The sequence below is a fragment of the Colias eurytheme genome, chromosome 19 (assembly GCF_061535395.1).
Source record: "Colias eurytheme isolate Ceu_HAF_F1 chromosome 19, ilColEury1 Martin Lab GWU primary, whole genome shotgun sequence".
Taxonomy (NCBI): domain Eukaryota; kingdom Metazoa; phylum Arthropoda; class Insecta; order Lepidoptera; family Pieridae; genus Colias; species Colias eurytheme.
In genome coordinates, this window is record NC_142998.1 from 1,006,489 (window position 1) to 1,029,901 (window position 23,413).

A 23,413-nucleotide genomic window follows, 5' to 3' on the forward strand; every position below is an offset into this window, starting at 1 on the left:
CATTGCATTGGTTTAACACAGTTGTTCTTTTCACTACTTTTATACGATTTTATAATAATTTATGGATTCATCTTGGAGGGAAATAATGTGGCAGGGATAAGCGGTAGATACTGAAGTCCTTACGATTTATTCGATAAATTGAAAAACGCATTTGACTAAAATTATATTCCGGATAAGTTTAAAACTGTCGCCTGTTTGTTAAAAAAATGACATAAAAAATTAAACGTATCAATAAGATTCTTCAATTCGACAGTCAATTGAGACAGACTTCAATTTTTAGCTGACGATCTCGTTTTCGCGAATTTGATTTCCTTTTTACTTCAAAACAGTGATTAACACCTAGACACAAGGTCCTAGTATTAAACTGTAAACCGGGCTAAGACTTGTATCCAGTAAATGTTCAAACAAGTCGGTACACAGCCACAGCTAGTAAGCTGATGCTCGTGCTGATCCTCATTGGTGTGAAGTGAGTTGCGGATGAATTCCCAGAGAGGATTAGGGCTCGTAGCCGCTGTCGTTCCTGGTACCTGGTGTCTTCCCCGGGAGGGTCGAGACACTCGAATTCACAGCACCGCTCGCCCACTCGGAAGTTATTGCAGAACTGAAAAATGTTGTTTTTTAATTAAATAGAGTAAAAAATGTGTGCGTTATGTTAATTAGCTAAAAGGCAGCTTTTTATGATAAAAGAGATGTTATCGGTTGTCTCAGAAAAGAACAAGAAATTACATCCTTATATAAGTTATAACCAATGAATTCGCAAGTTTATTTAATTTTACCATTATTTTGATCAATGCATCCCATGTATATGTATTAGATAAACTTCCAATATTCAGCCATTCAACTAAAACTAATCTAGCCTATCTATCCGATATATTCCGATATAGTTTTATAGCATTTAAATGCTTTGAATGCTATAAAACTATATCGGAATTGTTTATTATTTATTAAATTCGGCATGCAGTGAGGAAAGACTAAAGAGTGAGGGCATAGCGTAGGCGTCCGCAAAGAAAGGATTTTGATCAATGAGTAGAATTGATCAAGGGTTAAAATAGGGGATGAAAGTTTGTACCATAAAATTTATCATTATCAGGCGAAGCTGCGGGCAACAGCTAGTCTATCATAAAGTACATACATAAGGTGGGTCGCAGTAAATCGCCTTGCACCACATGGGCTCCGAGTGGTAGCACACGCAGATGGAGCACACCCCCGGCCCGGGGACGTACAGCAGCCCGTGGGGGACCGTCTTCCCCTCCCAGTCCACGCAGTCTTCTTCTACGCATTCTGAAATTAGAAATTAGATATAGAATTTTTTTTTTTTTTGAATTGGTTCTTCTGTTTTCGTGAATCTGTCATGACGTGTGTGTTATAGAAAGTGGTATTTTTTTTCATTTCATTTGCACGATTCCAAGATTATTTCCTTAAAAAATTAAATGTTATCGAAAATGTCTACATCATAATATGACATACTATAATTTTTTGTATATTTTTGGTCTCAGTAACATACACTTCTACAATAAATAAATGACAGAAATTATATAGGTCATCGAGCAGCATCACATCCCACAGGCCACACTGCGTTGACATCATGGTATCCTCACAATAAAACATTTTTATTATTTACCGTTAACTACTCCTATTCCGATTGGAAATAGAAATGGCGTAAACGATTAATCTCAGGGGATCTAATGACTGGTTTGATATTTACTGAGCAAATGTTTTTGATACAGCTTAATTATTGCTCTATAACAGTACTTATAGTAATAATTATAATTTATAACCTTGCTTCCTTGATAACGCTAATATAGCAAAACATGATGTGAAAATTGTGAAATTTTAAATTCGCTTTCCGCGTCTCTGTGTCTAGGCGTAGATCTTTAAAATTACGCGACAGATTTTGATGAAGCGTTTTTTAAATAGACGGAGTGGTTTTCTTGGCAGGTTTTGGAATACACTTTATTTGATTTTATACAAAGCGGGCAAAGCCGCGGGCGGAAAGCTAGTAAATTTTAATTCTTAAATCCTAAAAATAGGAAACATCGGAAAAAATCATGCTTGCGGCCAAATTTTGACTGGCAACCTAGTCGATAGGTATATTTCGACTAGGTTGCCAGGTAGGTCGATAGGTATATATGGTATATATTCTCCTAATTTATTGGTTTCATCAAAAAAACTATGAACGTACACTATGTAATCCTGCGGTGGGATCTAGTACCTACTATAAAGTCAGCCGACACGTTTCGTCCCTACTACATGACGTGACCTTTGCGTGATGGGAAATCCGTTCTAGCTATCTGTATTTCAATTTTCAATTGTAGGTATATTATCCGTGATATAATATTATTAAGTATTTCTAATAATGTATCTTTGTATTATAGTGTAGGTACCTAATACATATAATAATTAATATCTGTACCTACCTATATATATCTAATGTTTACCTTTGCAATTTTAAGTTATCTTTTTTACACCTATGTGTAGATTTTTAATAGTCTATATAAAATGAATGGAAAATGGATGTGAAATTTTGAAAATGTAAACTGGAAGAACAATTGCGAAGCTACGGAAAAAGTTTACCTATATACCTCCTGAGTACCTATGTCCTACAAAATATACGACATATTAATAAACAATCATCCACCAGCATAAATCTTGCTCATCACAAAAGAACCTATTAGTCTAATGAGGCACACATAATATTAACCTATATGGAAAATGCATACGTTATCTTGTTATGTATGGAAAGCATTTAGTGCTCATTGACCGTCTTATGTGACGTCCGTATATCTTTAAATGAATATTAACGCGTCACTAACAAGTAAGTTATGTAAAAGAATGTAAACACCATGATAATAGAGGAACTAAAAGGTAGAATTAAAGATCAAAGCTTTAACTTCTTCCTAAGACTGTGCATAATAACGAATGCAATAACTGTAACTATCTCAATTCTTCATAGTTAATTTTGTATCTAAATTAGTTCTTCTAGGGTATACTTTTTATTCAAAAGAAAACTTTATTACAAAATACTTATGTGTAGAAATCAATGCCAGGTTTTCAAGAAGTTTCATTGATTTTCCGTACCTATTATATTTTAAAATTAAAAAATAAACAAGTCTTTGTGTGGTTATTTAGGATATTATGAAATATCCAACCCTCTATGAGACGCAATATTTAGTTGTCATTCCTTGTCTGAAGTAACTGCCTTTATAACCGGGTATACGTAATTATTGTATAATTTGACGATAACAAGTGCCTTTGAAGTGTACTCTGTACTTGAATGAAATATGTTTATTGTTTAGGTTTAATTCCGCAAGCCTCTTTCTCTGCGCATATTTACAATCAATTGATATGATCTCTCTTAAATCTTTAACCACCAGAACTCAGAAAGGCTTAAACATTTTTTGCTACTGTGGTACAAACGCTACAAACATATTATATTTTAATTTTGATAGCCAAGACAAAAACACAAAACCTTTGACCATTATAGTCAAATATTTAAGATTTTAAACCCAATAAATTTCCATACCGTTCTGCATTTTGCTAGAAAATTTAGCTTGGACATTTTTTACTTCTACAATTATTTATTCATCTAGCAAACTATCTGCATTAAAATCCAATGATTTAATTTCTTGTCGCAATACAGAGTATCAAGACGCTTTTTAGTATGAACGTAAAACGGTCAAAGGGACTTCTTGAATCTCAAGGAGACTGTATAAGTACCTAGTCCTTTTTATCGTAGCTCCTTGGAACTCCATTTTATAGTACATAAAGAAACCGTTTCACAAGTTCAATTGATATTTTTCGTTGCTTTAATCAATATATTATTACAATTTAATCACGACTATTCTTCATCATCATCCTCATCATCAGCTGATATCTGTGACACTATAAATTTATAAAGAATATAAAAAAATCGATCACGAATCCGCTCCGGATGGGCGTGAAAGGATGCGGGTTCGAGTCCCGCCTCGTGATCGAATTTTTTCTATTCTTTGTAAATTTATATTTATAAAGCACTAGCGGTCCGCCCCGGCTTCGCCCGTGGTATATATTTACGTTTTCTCTACATAAAAACCATCCTCGTACTTCAAGGAATATAATAAAAAAAGAATTATCGAAATCGGTTCAGCCGTTCTCGAGTTATGCGCTTACCAACACATTTTGCGATTCATTTCATCAACCAAAAATATCAAATTCAATCTGTGACACTAGTAAATTATGATGGCTGAAGACCTTACCGCCATAATAATATTGCGATTTACGATATATGATAATTGAAGCAGACCACCGTAGTATTTTACATATAGGAAATCTGTATTTTCAACCCTATAAATCATCTGCTAATTTGTCGGTTTACGCGGGTAAATGTGACTCGCTGTCAGCACTTGCCAGTTAAGTGGAGTATGAGCCAATCCAATTACGTGAAGATTAACAATATGACACTGTAAATTGCAATGAGCGAAGGCTATTGACGAGCAATTGTTGTGATTGGTAGTTAGTATAATTAGTTTCTGCTGAAGATTAAAATTAAATTATAGTAGGTAGTTAATATCTACCTAAAATATATGAACCAACATTTAATCAATAATAAACAAATTAAACAAGTATTTGTGTCTTGATCGAAGACGCGAGGTTTAACAAATTATTAACAGACTAAATTATTAATTAAACCAAGTCATACTCAAGTCATATCTTTATTAATTAAAATGTATGTCAAAGTTCTCGTTAGGGTTAATACATTTTACTACGTTGGTATTTGAGACATCATTGTAGAGAGATATAGTAGAGATATCAGATACTTTTTTTATGAAGGAGAAGAAATAGGTATAGGTAGATAATAGATAGTAAGTATTTTTTGAAAATCCAAAAAAAAAAATGAGGAATAAATCGAGATTTTAATCTAATTTATATAAGGTAGGTATTGGACGCAATAAAATATCCGAAGCTGGTGTCTCAAAATCGATCTTGAATGAATTGCAACATTTTATAATTAGGTGATAATAAATTAAATAATGATAACACAACGTATTATATTGTATAAGAAACCATAAAAAAACAAATTTAAAAATTATACGCCACAAAATAATCCATAATCTATTTTATTATTCAGTCGAATGTCTTATTTGTAAAGTCTGTAATAAATTTAAAAACTTGGCAGAGAAATCTTGTTAAAAATCTTCTCGTTAATATTTGGTCCGCAGTCGGTTAGATTTATGCCCCATGTCCCCTGGGGACAGTAAAGATCATTTTATGAGGGACACTGGCTATTTCTGTGGGACACGTGTTTGGAGAGAAAATAGAATGATATCGCAGATAAAATAATAGTATTGCGTAGAGAGGTGATTTTTGTATTGAAAGAAATGTAGCTGTGCGTACCTAATGTATAGGATTGTGTTGAGGGAACTTAATTTGGTAGGGTTGTATCTATGGTGAAGCAAAGAAGGTTATGACTTATGAGTTTCATAATTTAGATGTTAGTAGTACCACAGACTAATAATAATATACGTAGTACGTATAATAAACTGCGTATTATTTGATAAAATATAAGGTAGGTTCAATGCCTACTAGCTTGAGCAATATCACATTACACTCAATTAAATATGGCACTCTCTCAAGGGCAATTTCATAAGTTTCGCAGCTAGAACTTTTCGTGAAGGGGTGTTATTTTCAAGTATTGAATAATAATGATAAATGAAATACTTAGCTAACATATATTTTTATCAATTTTTATAACATATAGCCATAATTTGGATTAGCATGAGTAACTTTTATTGTATTTATAGATATGTATTTGTAATTTACAATAGACATCTCATGAAATTAAACTAAATATTTGCTCTACGTCGTAGTGAAAGATGTTTAAACAGTTAATTACGTAACATGTTATCTTTGTAGCAAATAAAGAATTATGAATTATAAATAGTAGCGTATTTTTAGACTAGAGACTAGACTATACTAGACTTATATCTTTATTAGAGCCTCGTCTCACGAGTAACGTTTTTCTAGAAATAAAAAAAATATGAACTCTGAAACTTTTAACGAATGCTAAAAATGAATGCTGGCCTTTTTTCTAAGCTTGAAAAATACTTTGTTTTTTTAACATGAAATTTAATTTCTCTTACTTTGCTGTGATTTTTTTTACAACAGCTGTTGAAGTATAATTAGTATCCATCCATTAAGAAATTAAAAGCAAATGTACCTAAACTTATGTAAGTACATACTGTATAATGTATGGTCGTATAGCATACTGTTTTCGAATCAGTGGTAAGGTAATATAATTTTATTTGTTGCTAAATACATCTCCCACAAAAAGTGCAAGTTTAACCAAAATCGGTTTAATGGTTATAGGTATATGGATATTAGATAAATTATCTTGAAGTATGGTGTAATAATTCCAATAATACCTATCTACACGAACGACGACGAAAGTATAATAGCCTTTGAAGTTGGTTAAAAATTATTGTAAAACATGTCTTCCGTATATTCGGGAGTCTAAAGACTCCTTCAAAAAGTCATTAAAATCACGGCAGGGGTTTCTATACAAAAGTATGTCACGGTGTCTTCGCTCGTCTTTTATTTTTAATAGGTGAGAACTTGGGTGAGAACTTGCAACCTCTTTGACATGGGTTTATAAACTAATCGTGAGAGAGAAAACCAAGAAGCTTATAGAGAAAACTAATAAGGTCTTTGCGTTAATAATCTACAAAAATATAAAAGTTTCGAGTATTCGCTTAACTCCTTGGAAATGGCACTTTTTATAAAATGAAATTCAGTGCTCTACGAAACGATATTTTTTTTAATTTTATGATGTAGGTATATTTGGTATATATATAGTAGTTAAGTAAAAGTAGGTAATGATTAGGGTGGCGATCGTAGTAAAAAGCAAGAATAATAAATAATATTAAGTATATAATAATATGTACTAACTAATTAGTACTTTTATTTCTTTGTATTGATTGAATTAATAAAATTAAACTCATTATTGTTGTAATATTAAAAACCCTTTATTGTAATTTTATCAAGAATCAGCGATGTTATAACCCGACTTCGTAATAAACATTTCAACAAAAAACATTACTGTGCAAATTCATCCTTTAGTTACTTCAAAAGTTTTCTGAATTTTTCACTACTAGCAAAACCTATTAAAGTTATTAAACACTAGCCTTCCACCCGCAGCTTCGCCCGCGCAGTCTGAAAAACCCGCATAGGTCCCGTCCCGTGGGATTTTCGGGATAAAACCTATCCTATTTCTCGGGGTAAAAAGTAGCCTATGTCCTTTCTCGGGTATCAAAATATCTCTATACCAAATTTCATGCAAATTGGTTCAGTAGTTAAGGCGTGATTGAGTAACAGACAGACAGACAGAGTTACTTTCGCATTTATAATATTAGTATGGATTTAAAATTCCGACAACGCTCGCTTACAAAACCAATGCCAATCTAAAACAAATAAATACTGCATTGTTTGAACATTGACAATCATAAAGGCTTTTAGTAAATGCAGTGTCAAGTTTTATGTAGTCGCAATGCGGAATTCTCACCCCTAAATTAAAGTTTGGCTAACCATGAGTAAGTTGCTTTGTGTTACTAATTTATTTATAAACATTTGAAAATAAGAGCAAAGTTTATTTTTGGTTGGGGTAATTGTGTATTTAATTTTAAATATTTTATTTGTTGTAATGCATTATTAATTAGGTACTTTGTCAACTAGATATACTCCGTGAGTTCATCAAAAACTTAAATAAAAATTATTTTTCGAAAATATAGACTGATGGATCTTCAAATATTTTCATTCAAATCAACGATGTGGTGTTAGTAACTTCGAAAGGCTCACAACATATAGTAATAAATGATAATAAAATGCATTATGCAAAAGCATGCAAAGGTTATCCTATATTTTATGTCCTAATCAGCAAAGAGCCCTAATTAATAAAGTAGGGCGACGTTGAAAAAAAAGGGTGACAAAACACAATGTATGGATTAATTATTTATTTTTAAAACGTAGAGAAAATTCTCTATATTGTATATATTATTTAATACATATTAAAAATGGAACATGTGTCTAAATCATTCAAAACATATTAAATTTAGAAAAACGAAAAATAAATGAAAATGTTTTCCACGTGAAAATGTTCGTTTATTTCTCGACGTATAAAATATATTAATATTTAGTGCTAACTCATATACCTTAAGCACTAGGCAACATTGTCGTGATTGTTGATCTGGGAATAAGCTATCATTTATCATATAAATGACGTGTTTCTATTGTTTTTTTATTTAAGGTATATAGCAAATATAATTTTCGTCGTTTATTTGACGTCTTTTATACGTTTAAGATTATTTGGTACCTAGTACATTATAATTCATTACCTGCTGCTTTAATCATATCAATATTTTCCGTTAATTTTATCGTAATAATACTACAACTTGTTTCGGTTTTGCCTGGATTGACATGAGATATCTAAAAAAAGCTTTTTTACTCGGCTTTGACGAGCTTTTGCTTTGAAACCGGTTGAGTATTTTTGAGTTGAAAGTAAAGAAAAATAACAAGAAGGGAAGTGTCATTCTTGTATAAACGGAAAAAAGAAAACTTAAGATGAAATTGCTTATTCAAAACCACTGCTCAAAACTATCACTTTGTTCAAAGTCACATTGACTCCCTCTTCCATTTTAAATGAGAAAATAAATTCTTCCACATGAGTATTTACAAGGATGAGGATAAGAACGTAATGTAAGGAATTAATTTAAATTCTACACCAAGGAGTTCGTATAACTTGTGTCAACGACGTTGCAAATTTTGGCGCCGAAATTTTAATTACGCTGTGACATGGTTATTTTTGGCGCTATGAGAGTGTGTTAGGTACGTTTCCTTTAAATAACAATTTAAGTGATAATTGTTATTTATAAGTATGAAAATTATAAAATATGCTGAATTATATGTGGTGAATGGCAAGCCTTATATAATTTATTTCTATCTGTGCTGGCGACAAAAATAGCGGGAAAATAAAAAATATAAAGATTCCCGCCCGATTTTCTCTTTAATAAATTTAAGGTTATTTCATAAATCAGATAAAATACAAGCAAACGATACAACAAGAAAAACGTAGGGTATAGACTTCATTTAACATTTTTTAAATAGTAAATGAAATGCTAAAATTTTGCTTTTTATATGGAAGATTAACAATTATAAATGTTTTTAGTCTATGTTTTTATTCGAAGTTGATAACGCCTATTAAAATTCATCCTGCATATTTCAAAAACGAATTATTCAGTAGGTGCTTTTTACATTCAATTTTCAGTATTAAATCAGGAGGCAATTAATGGGCGACGTTAAAACCAATCTTCGTTTCGACCGCAGACCTCGACGGCTGATTGGTAGGTCGCTAAATTTCAATCAACCTGTTATATACCTACTCAAGTATAGGAATCAATAAATTTTATATTTAAAACCACTGGTAAAAGCTTTCAAGTCTATATAGGCAGGCTTTTTCGTAGACTGAAAAGTTGTACCTATTTTAAAATTTTTGATGGTTATTGGTCACTCAAATTATATTTTATTGAAAAAAAATGTTGTGTGGTTTTATGAAACCACGGTAAAAGTGAAACTGTTCGAACGGTTCCGAACACTGCTTTGTGTAGCGCATGTCGCGTGACGGTCGGCTGCCGAGTAGGTATACCTACTCGGCAGCCGCGATACACGCGACATGCGCTACACAGACCAAAAAGTTTGAGACGATGTAATAAAAGTTTCACTTTAAAAAACCTGAATCATATTTTCTTGGATCAATATTTCTATTTAAAATATAAGTACACTTTTGTAAAATCTTAAGGAAGACTAGAAACTTGATTGAAGATGGATTTAATTGCGATTTTCCTTAACCGCATCGAGTCTTTCCTAGCTTAGTATTTACTAAGCTACCTACCCGCATCGCAAACAGAACATTTCTTTATTTTCTTACATTCACCGATCTCCTATACATATTCTACCGAATCTTGTTACAACTCCATTGCATTTTATATTATTACAACCTATCAAATCCTTCTATGAAACACGGCACAAAAGTAGGTAACTACTTAAAAATTCTTACGAATCCCTTCGCTCTACATTCTTTTTGTACTTTTATAGTTCTATAGTATTTATTTAAGAATCTAGTTATAGTTTTAAGAATTCATTTATTACCTAAACGAACGACCTGTTTCCACGAATTTCAACATAGCGTGATCTCATGTCATTGTAAAGCCCAACTAAAATCAATGAATGGTCGTTGCATGACCGGGCTTGTAACGCAGCTAATTACCATAATTTGCTTGTACGTGTAAGCAAATCCGAGATAGCATTAGTAGATTTCGATCTTATGATGCTAATTTGCATTTATGTAGGCGACGATTGCCTCGATATGAGAGAATTGTCAGTACATATTGCAGGATAAATTTATACTAATGTTATGAAGCTGATTGTCTGTTTGAACGCGCTAATCTCAGGAACTACTGGTCCGATTTGAAAAATTCTTTCAGTGTTAGATAGTCCATTTATCGAGTAAGCTATCCATACTTAATATTACAAATGCGAAAGTAACTCTGTCTGTCTGTCTGTTACTTAATCACGCCTTAACTACTGAACCAATTTGCATGAAATTTGGTATAGAGATATTTTGATACCCGAGAAAGGACATAGGATAGGTTTTATCCCGGAAATCCTACGGGAACGGGTTTTTCTTTGACAACGCGGGCGAAGCCGCGGGCGGAAAGCTAGTAGGCTATATATCATCAAGCTAATACCAACAGGAGCGGAGCACTGCGGGTTAAACCGCAGGGCACAACTAGTGATAATATAGTATTTATAGTGTGACTTTTGACGTTGTTACCACAATTTTATTTAAAGCGCCTTTTCTTTTTATAACCATGAGTTTTAGTAATAGTTACACACGCCTTCTATGAGAGTTTAGGACATTTATCTTCACATTGATCAACGTAAAAATTGTGTCTAGATGACAAACTTTTTGAACTTTTTCTTGAACCTTTACTTTAATGCTCCATTTATATTTTACGCTAGCGGTCCGCCCCGGCTTCGCCCGTGGTACATATTTACGTTTTCTCTACATAAAAACCATCCTCGTACTTCAAGGAATATAATAAAAAAAGAATTATCGAAATCGGTTCAGCCGTTCTCGAGTTATGCGCTTACCAACACATTTTGCGATTCATTTTTATATATAAGATTTTGTTATTACATACCCTAATAATTGAACGTTGTATACAAATAGCAGGCTAGTCTAAATAAAAATAGGCCGCTAAAATTCAGAAGAGACATTTTTGTACCACTCTTTTTCCAGACGAAGCTTATTAAGCTTCACTTATAAGTTATAGGGTAAGTAAAAGTAAGGCCGGACGTCTAATTTCCGATGTTAGTGACCTAACGTTTCGTCCAAACTATTTACTATCTTGTCCTACCATCAATATTGGCAATTTCCTTCATTTTGTATGTGTGGTGTGTTTTATCATGTACCTATTCATATCATCATAAATCACATTAACTATGTTATTTATAGGTAGGTCAATTCTGCGTAGCATAATACCAGATAATATTCCATATATTATTGAACCAAAACACTGTTAAAATATCGTGCTCACGGGCTTTTAATTACCTACCTATGAAATTGATTCCATACTTCTCTAACCATTGTAGAGTAAAAGAAGAACACATACTTTCACATTTATCCTACTAATATTATAACTGTGAAAGTTTGTGAGGATGTGTGTGTGTGTGTATGTTTGTTACTCTTTCACGCAAATTCTACTGAACCGATTACAATAAAATTTAGTACACATATAGAGGGTAACTTGGATTAATACATAGGAGAGGTTTTATCCCGGAAATCTCACGGGAACGGGAACTATGCGGGTTTTCCTTTGAAAACGCGGGCGAAGCCGCGGGCGGAAATCTATTTTTAGTTATAAGAAGAAGTCTTTTTTATAATCCGTAAAATGCATTTCAATACTATTGCTGTTATACTGGGAGCACAACGTTTAAATAAATAAATAAAACAAATTTTAAAACAATATATTTTTATTTCTATCACGAAATAAAGATATTTATGTATTCTATTCTAATCGTCAGCTTCTGCATAAACCGTAGAGCGCTCTACGTAATTTTAACACTGCGTCATTTATTGCATTTACTTATATTCTAAAAGCTCTATTGATAAATTCACATAAATGAATTTTAGTTAGGTATCTAATAATACAAAAAAGTTGATAGAAATAATTAAACTGCACCCATACATAAAAAAATAGGTAAGAATGTATATACAATAAATAATACGTCGACTCACTTCTGAACTATACCTAATTCTGTAATTCTTTTTTATATGTTTATCATTTTCACACAAAATTTGTATAAATCAAAACAAATCCAACATTTTCACCACGGGCGGAGCCTGGGCGCAAATCCAGTAAAAATCAAAAGATAACCCATTATAAAATGCACTCAGTTTGATCAAGCCATTCGCAAACGTTTACCTCAAACATAATCGCAGTTCCACCTGCATTACGCTTTCACGATCATTGTTCAAAGTTTGACATGCTTGTCTTTGATCTGCGGAACGACTTTATCATGATTTTGATGTTTTTAATACCACACTAGCGCAGCGTTGTCCGCGGTTTGCTCGCCTAGAATTTCTCATGTAAAGGAGATTTTCTTAGAATTATAACTATCACAAGACATAAAAATGATATTAAACAGGGTGTCCCACTATTGGTATACTAAGTGCGAAGGGACTTGTAGTTTTGCATACACTGATCACGTAAAAAATACTTAAACAACAAAATTACGTCAAAAATGTTTTGCTAAATTTTTCCTGAAAATCCATGTTTTCATCTCTAACTTCGCGCAGACGGCATATACCGCTTCTCTAATGTGAGCATTTTGTCTATGAAAACATAATCTTAAACGATAGCTCACGTGCGGGTGGCAAAGTTGGGCGGGTTGCTTGTTATGGGTGTTCACATAGAGTTTTAAGAATTCATCTATTTGAAAAAAAAATGCGTCTGGAATTTTATAAGTATTTTTTACGTACTCAGCGTATGCAAAACTGTTATTATATTTTTATAATAACTGTATAATTGTTTCGTTGTGACTCTATAAAGGAATTAAAATATGTAAATATAAATTTTAACAAGTTAAGAAACTACTAAAGGAAATTAGAGTCGTTTAAATTTTAAATATAAGTAGAAAAAGTCGAGTATGAAAATTGCCTACTAAAAGCGCATTAAGCATGCCTACGTAATTAAAATTTATTTGTAAATGGGCAACTGAGTTTTAAAATGAGTCATTTCAGTTTTTAGTAAGTACTTTTCTTGTGCAATTTTTTAAACGATTTAAAATTTAACTACCAAATTTCGATGAATCAGAAGGTTCTAGCAACACTAATTATAAAGAGATTTGATTGTTTGTAAAATATAAAAAATAGCTCTACTATTTTAAGTTGAGAAATGATTGTAGCAGCCTCCACGAGATAGGTTTAGTAAGCAATAAGATATATAAATTACGTAAATTACTAAATATATTGCTAAAATAAATCCATATACTAGTTAATATTATAAATGCGAAAGTAACTCTGTCTGTTACTCAATCACGCCTAAACTACTGAACCAATTTTCATGAAATTTGGTATGGAGATATTTTGATACCCGAGAAAGGACATAGGCTACTTTTTATCCTGGGAAAATGACGCAATCCCGGAAACGGGAACTATGCGGGTTTTTCTTTGACTGCGCGGTCGAAGCCGCGGGCGGAAAGCTACAAAAATAATTTTCAGTCTATAACAAATTTTATAATTAGAGCGCTATCAAAAACCAACAAAGGGATAGACAAAAGAGAGGAATACGATTAAATTTGTCATTTAAATTTCAAGTTCTCTGCTCGTCAATTAAAACAAATGAAATCAACCAGAAAAGAGAGAGAGCAAATCAATTAACGAAAGTAATAATATAATAAAAACTGAAATTGAACGGATAAAACCAGCATTATAAATAATTTATTCAAACCTATCGTTGAAATATGTAATGACGTTTCAAAAGTGCTTCTTTAAGAAGTCTAATTGAATAAATAAATGTTTGAGTTTGAGTTTGAGTTTGAGTTGAATTAATTACAAAAGTGTTGAACTGTTTAATGTAATTCAATCGAGTGACTTTATTAAATTAACTTATTATGTATGCACAATTGGGTTCTACGGTACTATTATAAAACAATATAATGAATGCGACATGATACAATCAATACTATAATAGTACTCTTTGCGACGACCTATCTTAATTTAGACTAGCCTATTGCCAAGGAGATATATTATTATAGAGCGCAAGAACCTTAAGGCAAGTAGATTGTCTATTTCTTCATTTGCATAATCTTATGAAAAAGATTACCATCATAACACACACAGACACACAACACTAGTTAGTAATTGTAAAATGTATAAATAAGTGTAAAACTCCTAATTAGTGTATAGTAAATATTATTAGATTAAGGTAATCATAGTGTAAGCTGTGAAGCTGAAATAAACATCCGTGGAGGGGACTGACTTGGGCAGTTTCATTTGTGATTACAATATTTTGTCGAATATGCTAATCACTACGCCAACGAAGCAATGTATATGAATGCAATGCTCTCTGATTACATCTAATAGCATCTACAGACGCTCCGATTTGGTTGGTGCCAACCATCCGACCACGACCAAATCGGAAAGTGTAGAGAGCGGTCGGTCCGACATAATTATTATTAATATTGGTTTGACGTGGTCGGATGCGCCGGCGATACCGACCAAACCAACTTCCTATCCGATCCAACCAAATTGGAACGTCTGGAAGCTTTGTTCCGACCAAATCGGCTCATTCCATAGAGTAATATAGGTAATTGGCTCATTCACATTCGCAACGCCGCCGGTGTAGGACGTCAACATGAACGCCGAGGGAGTTACGGTCACCGAACGTGACATATTAATAAAATTGCTGGAACTATATAAAGACTTTCCCTGTTTGTGGGACTTAAGTAACAAAGATTACGCAAATAGAGATGCCAGAAATCAAGCGTATTTTATTATGTTAGAAGTATAAAAAAAAATTGTCAGTGCGGCTACATTAAAAACCTTAAAAAATAAGTTGTAAGAGCCGCATATGACTGTAATTTTCTCTATTTCTATAGTAGAATTTAGCCCATTCTCTTCGTACTATGGTCAACTGACATATTACTCTACGGTCAACTGACAGCTGGAAGGCCAACCGTCGGACAATCTGTAGCAATGTTGGAATGGTTGCCTTGTCGGTTCCGATATGGTTGGCACCAACCAAATCGGAGCGTCTGTAGATACATTAAATTAAAAGTTTCAATTCAACTGAAAACTGTCAACTGCAAATTCTGTGAAAAAAAAAAACATGAGCATCTTTGTCGTTAAACCAAAAAGTTTTCGGAACGTGACATCTGCCAAACCCGCATTTATCCAGCGTGGTGGTTTGTATTCATTTCTGCATGTATCCTGCATTTTTAACGATATAATTAATACAATTTCCTGTATATTTGGGATTCAAAGAAATGATTAGCATTGTCCATCCTTCTTGCTAATGGAATATATTGTCAAATTTTGCATTTGATGAGGTTTATAAAATTTAAAGCTCTACATCAGGCTATTAGTTAACTATTCAAGTCATTGTGATGTACCTTTTTTTAACTATATGATTCATTTGCACATAACCAACTTAGTAACTAGTATGAACCTCAATTTATGAACATAAACAGAAAGAAGTAAACCTCCTTGGCAGGTAACAAAATACTAAGCAAAATACACTAAAAGCATCTACAGACGCTCCGATTTGGTTGGTGCCAACCATATTGGAACCGACATGGCAACCATTCCAACATTGCTACAGATTGTCCGACGGTTGGCCTTCCAGCTGTCAGTTGACCATCACTACATAGTATAAAACAAAGTCGCTTTCTCTGTCCCTATGTCCCTTTGTACGTTTAAATCTTTGAAACTACGCAACTGATTTTGATACGGTTTTTTTAATAGATAGAGTGATTCAAGAGGAAAGTTTATATGTATAATAAAATCCATTAAATAGTGGAGAAGTACTGTTATTTTTGAGGTTTCTAATGTGATGTCGTAAATAATTACATTTTTTCCGTTGTTTTGGCGTTGTTTTGGCGTTGCGAATGCGAATGAGCCGATTACCTATATTACTCTATGGAATGTGCCGATTTGGTCGGAACAAAGCCTCCAAACGTTCCAATTTGGTCGGATCGGATAGGAAGTTGGTTTGGTCGGTATCGCCGGCGCATCCGACCACGTCAAACCAATATTAATAACTAGCGGTCCGCCCCGGCTTCGCCCGTGGAACATATTTACGTTTTCTCAACATAAGAACCATCCTCGTACTTCAAGGAATATAATAGAAAAGAATTATCGAAATCGGTTCAGCCGTTCACACGTGATGCCGTGACAACGCGAAACGGGTGCAGACCCGCCGCCTTTTTATAACTCCCGCCGCGAAGCGCGTCGAACGCGGCAACTGATACACAAAAATAATCCTTATGGCATGATTCTGTATTCACGCGCGATGACTTATAGCGTATTTCATGTATAACTTTGGTGTTTCTACACCGATTTACATGATTCTTTTACTATAACCTGCCCAGGAGTATGAAGAATAATTGTGCCAAATTTGGTTAAAATCCGTCGTGTAGTTTCTGTTTCTATAGCGAATATACAGACAGACAGACAGACAGACAGACAAAAATTTTACTGATTGCATTTTTGGCATCAGTAGCGATCCCTTATCACCCCTTCATAGTTTTTTTTTAAATATATTTCATGTACAGAATTGGCCTCTCTACAGATTTATTATTAGTATAGATAATTATGTCGGACCGACCGCTCTCTACACTTTCCAATTTGGTCGTTACATTACATTGCAAACGCAGGCTGAACCCTACGAGTTTTATCAAAATAATGTACTAAGTATTGTATACATTGAAAAGGTCTACAGAAAAGTTCGCGATGGTATATATCTATCTCTTATGGATAACCCACAATAACTTTTTTTTGTCATTTACGTTTTACGACAAATAAATGAATAACAAAAAAATAATCTATTTGCGTAATCGTCCCACAAACAGGGAAAGTCTTTATATAGTTCCAGTAATTTTATTATTATGTCACGTTCGGTGACGGTAACTCCCTCGGCGTTCATGTTGACGTCCTACGCCGGCGGCGTTGCGAATGCGAATGAGCCAATTACCTATATTACTCTATGGAATGTGCCGATTTGGTCGGAACAAAGTTTCCAAACGTTCCAATTTGGTCGGATCGGATAGGAAGTTGGTTTGGTCGGTATCGCCGGCGCATCCGACCACGTCAAACCAATATTAATAATAATTATGTCGGACCGACCGCTCTCTACACTTTCCGATTTGGTCATGGTCGGATGGTTGGCACCAACCGAATCGGAGCGTCTGTAGATGCTATAAGTCTATGTATTGAAAGAGTCTTTCTGGCTTTTTAAAAGAAAATCGATCCGCGTCATAGATACGAAACCACACCACAAGGTAGATAAGGTAACATGGAAATTCATACTAATCCATACATTAGCCATTAGGAAGGACAATATACTAACATCTATACCTACTATAATATTATAAAGCTGAAGAGTTTGTTTGTTTGTTTGAACGCGCTAATCTCAGGAACTACTGGTCCGATTTAAAAAATTATTTCGGTGTTAGATAGCCCGTTTATCGAAGACGGCTATAAAGCTATATATCATCACGCTAAGACCAACAGGAGCGGAGCAATGCGGGTGAAACCGCGGGGAACAGTTAGTATAGCTCCTATATACCTATGTACAGAACAAAAATAAAGACAAAAGTTAGTGCATTCGTGAGTTGGACCGCTTTCAAGTGGAGACGTGAGCTTGTTAAGGCTGCAGATTTTCAACTTTGTTTGATGCTGGACTCGCTGCCTTTACAATTGACTTAATGAGTTTTTCTTAAATAGCTATGTTAAATATGCTATTCTTCGCGACTGGTCATTCAAGTTTCATTTGCAAATATACTTATCTAAGTATAAATATATGTAAACATGAATCTCCAATTTCTTTGTTCACACTAAAACTTAATATATGCATTGAGTTACTATCTATTACGTAGTACGTACTAGTACATAGTAACTCAATGAAAACATGACCGTTTAGTGTTCATCATTATTCATTATAATCCAGTCTGTAGGTATTTATGCTCTACAAAAGGTGGCGTAGAAAATGTTTTGAAACGATATTGTTTAGGTATGAAAGGTTAATCAAAATCCAAGTTTTCGACCTTGACGGACCCAGGCGCTAGCCGCCATCTTGAATTAAAGGTGCTAAAATTAGGTATATTTTAAATAACTTCTCAATTGTTTACTAAATCACAAAAGTGTCTATGAGGGGTTCAAAGAAGACAAAATTACCTACATTTTTTTCATACATGATTATTCTGTAAGTCTTAAAGGTAAAAAGTTACAAGCGACGGAAATAATAATATTTCAAAAAAATCATATAATTTTAATTTTGTTTAAAAATTGTACAGCTATCATTTTTTAATTCTCTTTGATGACCCGGGCTGGTTAATGGTGGCTTCTTCATTATCGTCGCTGAAATTTTCTGTTTCATTGTCTGTATTTTTAGTTTCCAACCATGAAATTTCGTCATCATGACCAGAAGAAATCGAAGACGCTGGAGCACGCTTTCTAGTAACTTTTTACGGAGGGGACATGGATAAGGAATCCTTAGACGATATCCGATATGAACGATTCGTAAAGTAATCATTAAAAAGTAAATTTAATCGACGAAATTTCATGGTTGGAAACTAAAAATACAGACAAAGAAACAGAAAATTTCAGCGACGATAATGAAGAAGCCACCATTAACCAGCCCGGGCCATCAAAAAGAATAAAAAAAGATTGCTGCACAATTTTTAAACAAAATTAAAATTATATGATTTCTGTAAATATTATTATTTCCGTCGCTTGTAACTTTTTACCTTTAAGACTTACAGAATAATCATGTATGAAAAAAATGTAGGTAATTTTGTCTTCTTTGAACCCCTCATAGACACTTTTGTGATTTAGTAAACAATTGAGAAATTATTTAAAATATACCTAATTTTAGCACCTTTAATTCAAGATGGCGGCTAGCGCCTGGGTCCGTCAAGGTCGAAAACTTGGATTTTTATTAACCTTTCATACCTAAACAATATTGTTTCAAAACATTTTCTACGCCACCTTTTGTAGAGCAGAGGCTTTTACATTTCCCCACAGACTGGACTATTAAGTATTCGAATCTTTGGTTCTACAGATTGCAAAATAAAGTGTTTATTATGGTGATGACGTAACTTCGTGTGACATGCAATTATTTTTTTTTATTCGAATAAAAGAAATATTTAGAGTTTTACACACTATCCATATTAATTTATGTAGAGCTAAATTTTGTAGACATTTAAATTGAGTCCCAAAATATTCAAAGGTTAACATTCAAACTACTACCGCCTACGTTGGATGTAATGGCTCAATTATCGTTTCTAATTGAAAAGGTAAATCCTTTATCACATATAATTTTGTTGTTTATCATGTGTTGGTTGTTGGTTGGTTGGTCATCACTTGAAAACTACACAATAACATGTAGTTTGAATATTAGATACACAACATAATGCATTATTTTCTGGATAATGCATTATGTTTGTTTCCCAAAGACAAATAAATTAATAAATAAATAAATAACGGGGTAGAGTCCATGTAGAGTCGCAAGATTTCCCTACTATAAATAAAATGAAGAGTCAGGCTGAGCAGCTAGTTATAATTACGTTAGATTCAGGAAAAGTTGCAGCGTAATTAATTATTTATGGCGTTTCATAAATTATGAGGAATATCTTTCGCTACTCTAAAGTAGAAAGTAAGGTGATATTAGATAAGATTCAATTTGCTCTGACGAGGGTTCTAGTTGCTAATGAAGTTTTTATTCCTGTATTATTTATATAATGAGGGCTGTCCATCCGCAGTTTTCCTCTCGTGATAATCTGATAAAAACTTAATTAAATTTTATTCAAAGTTCTTATATCAGTTAAACCACGTCTGCAATTAGCAAAAATCAGCCGAGGCAAGCACAACAAACTACATACAATTAGTTAGTTAGTTAGGACGTAGGCGTCCCCTAAGAAACGATTTTAGAAAATTCATCCCCTAAAGGGGTAAAATAGGGGATGAAAGTTTGTACGATGAAAATTTATTTTTTCTACGCAGGCGAAGCTGCAGGCAACAGCTAGTCTAGAATATAATTGCACAACTAAACGATTCAGTTCTAGTAGTACAATACAATCCTTTGTATCCGTAATTCAAAGCACGTACAGCATCGGGCAGTCCTTCATTTCTTGAGTACTAGAGCTTTTAAATTAAATACCTACCTTGTTACAGCTCCTGTCACTTTGCTGATAAATGATCACTTTGCAGTACTCACTATAACTTTGTCCTATATGGTAAGGGATAATTGAAATTGAGTTATATTACCTTGGATATAAGTTTTATGTTCGATAAATTGTTTTATGATGAACGCCTGCTATGAAATTGTCGTAAAATTGAAAGCTCTAGGTTTCTTGAAGACATGTGTGTTTTGGAGCATTCAAATGGGTAATAATTCAATGCTATCAAATGTCCTCATAAATGATAGGACCTAGTTTATTTTAATATATGATAAACAGTCTGGTTATTAGTATTTTGAAATAAGTAGTGAACTACAACCATAGCAACCAGGGAAAAGAATGATAGTACCTACCTATTTGCTCTATCATGACTTTGATCTTATAAATGTGATTGTAATCTACAAAAGAAAGCTTAATTCAACCGGTCACAACTTAAAATATTAAATACACAGATAAGCTTTAAATACAATTAATTAAGTATAACAAAAACTTTCATAAACTCGATACTGTAACAACGAATAACTCGCAAACTTTTGTTTCCAATTAAAAACAGTTAGCAAACTGCCCTATTAGCGAAGTGTAAAAAAATAAAGAGCGAACTCACCCGCGATCGTGACGAGTGTAAGGAGGATTGCGAGAGCGACAACGCGCGGCATGTCTACTCCGTGCGACGGGCCGCAGCACACTGACTGGCAACACGCCCCCCACCCCCCGAATGCGGCATTGCGTTTACACGTTTTCGGATTTACATATTTTGTTTTGAAATTCAGAATACGTAAAAAGGAAGAACGTTTCGAAACATTGTATTTAATATATTTTATTATTTTTCTTTTATAAAAACCAGGGAAACACAAACATTCAATGATTGTAGAGTCACACAATATAATGTAGAGTCGTTTATTTCTAACAAAGAGCTTGTTAAGTTATAAGTTTTATTAAAAAAGAAGGAATTTACGGTGGATCTGGATTTTCAATTAATATATCGTATATCAACGAGTCATCTCAAGTCATAACTCATACGTCATATTAAGATTTCCATAAAAAGGGTAAACTTTACATATTTTTTGTATTAATTAAATATATGTATTTAAAATTATATGCTTTATTGGTAAAGATTTTTTTTGTTAAAACGCGTAACTAACAAAAATATGTCTCTACCATCATTTTAACTCTACCATTCAAGATTTAAATAAATAATATGAAATACATACCAAGCACAGACTCTACTTTACAAATATTCTAAGCATAAGTTACAGGGTAAGTTAGTTTATCCCGTGGGTAAATTCCGTTAAGCTCTTATATCTCTATGAAATGTAAGGAAATACGATATCTAGTGTGAGGCAGGGACAATATTCATAAAGGTATTCACAGACATATTACACACTAGCTATTTACCCTGGCTTCGCCCGAGCAGCTTTGTGGCAATAATAAATATAGTCTATCTAGTTCACTCAGTAATGATTTTATAATTTTCTTTTGATAAAAACAATGTTTTTCTAATCTGTTGTACAGATAATATCAATAAAATTAAAAATTTGTGAAGCAGGGGCGTGTAACATAAAAATTAACATCAATGCACCTAAGTTAAAGTCTTACCTAAGTTTTTGACAATAATATAGAGTATTCAATACAATCTCATAAGCTATTTTATCGTAATGATTTTAAACGTTAATTTTGAATGCTATTTAGACAATAGCAATGTTTTTATAATCTTTACTTTAATTAATCGTAACAAGCACCATTCTTAAAAATAATATACACCTTGCGTGTCAAATAAGACCCAGAAACGTCATAAAAATAATTATAAGTATATAGTTTATATATTTTTATTCATAAGCTGTTTTTGCTTCAAATAGGTACTCAAGCTCCACATTTATTCAATCCCAATCTTGATAAGTTCTTTGTTCTTAATCATTTTAATTTCCACTTTGATCATATAATTTATTACTATGTAGAAAAAACAGACATTTTAAAATTAATAATTTTAATGTCCTTTTTCATTATATTTAACCCTAAGGGAATATAAATAAAGGCATGACACAAAAATTAATAGACTAGAATGATCTGTTACAAAGTTGCAATTTACTAATTGCCACTTAGTGTAAGGGTTGTTCTTTTTAGTTCAATTTTATTATACATAAGTTTCAAGAATCGTATTCGGCATAAAGTTTATTAAGTTTGTTTTTTAATGTTTACTTAATAAACATTATTAAATATCCCCCCTCTACATTATAACAATAAATACACTAAATGGAAGAATCTACACAAATTATTCATGATTATTTTTATTTCTTCTTAAACATGCAATCCTCTTACGTAAATCGCCAATATAACATGTACACAAACATACACATTTGTACAGTAATTTCTCTCTAAACGACGTCGTTCATACACTATCTATAGCTATGTAACTGTTTCCACTGCAAACAAACTTGTTAAAGAGTGTATCATTTTTCTTGGACTCTGCACTGTAACAATGTGCATGAATTTTGAAGTATTTTTACTCTTTTCAGCATAATATAAACGATGTGACATGCATTTCATATGTAATGTTATGAAAAATGCAAATTTAACTCTTTTCAACAGAGAGAGACGTAAATAAAATAAATAAATAAATAAAAATCGTTTATTTGTTTCTTAACACAGTAAAATACCTAAGTATGTTACTTTTTAGTATTAGATAACAGATATAAAATATAATACTTATTATTTTGTTTTAATTATCGCTTGGGTTCTCTATACATTACCAAAGTATTTTCGGTTAAACTCTCATCATATTATATTGTTATTTTTGGTAACCAGTATCGGGCCACCAATTTAAATATTTCTAAAATAAGAACTATATTTCAATGTAATTTATTGATATTGTTTCTGTAATAGTGTGTATAAAACAATGCCTTCATGAATAATTAAATTAGTAAGT

At 32.8% G+C, this 23,413-nt stretch overlaps 1 protein-coding gene across 1 annotated transcript; it reads right to left on the minus strand.

The window, feature by feature from the left end:
* Window positions 1-219: 219 nt before the first annotated feature.
* On the minus strand, window positions 220-21,163 carry LOC149899938 (integral membrane protein DGCR2/IDD-like). The gene is made up of 3 exons (XM_090112941.1): window positions 21,095-21,163; window positions 1,133-1,281; window positions 220-601 (listed from the first exon to the last, which is right to left on the minus strand). The coding sequence occupies exons 1-3, from the start codon at window positions 21,144-21,146 to the stop codon at window positions 401-403; spliced, it is 402 nt and encodes a 133-aa protein (XP_089969067.1). The 5' UTR covers window positions 21,147-21,163; the 3' UTR covers window positions 220-400.
* Window positions 21,164-23,413: the final 2,250 nt, after the last annotated feature.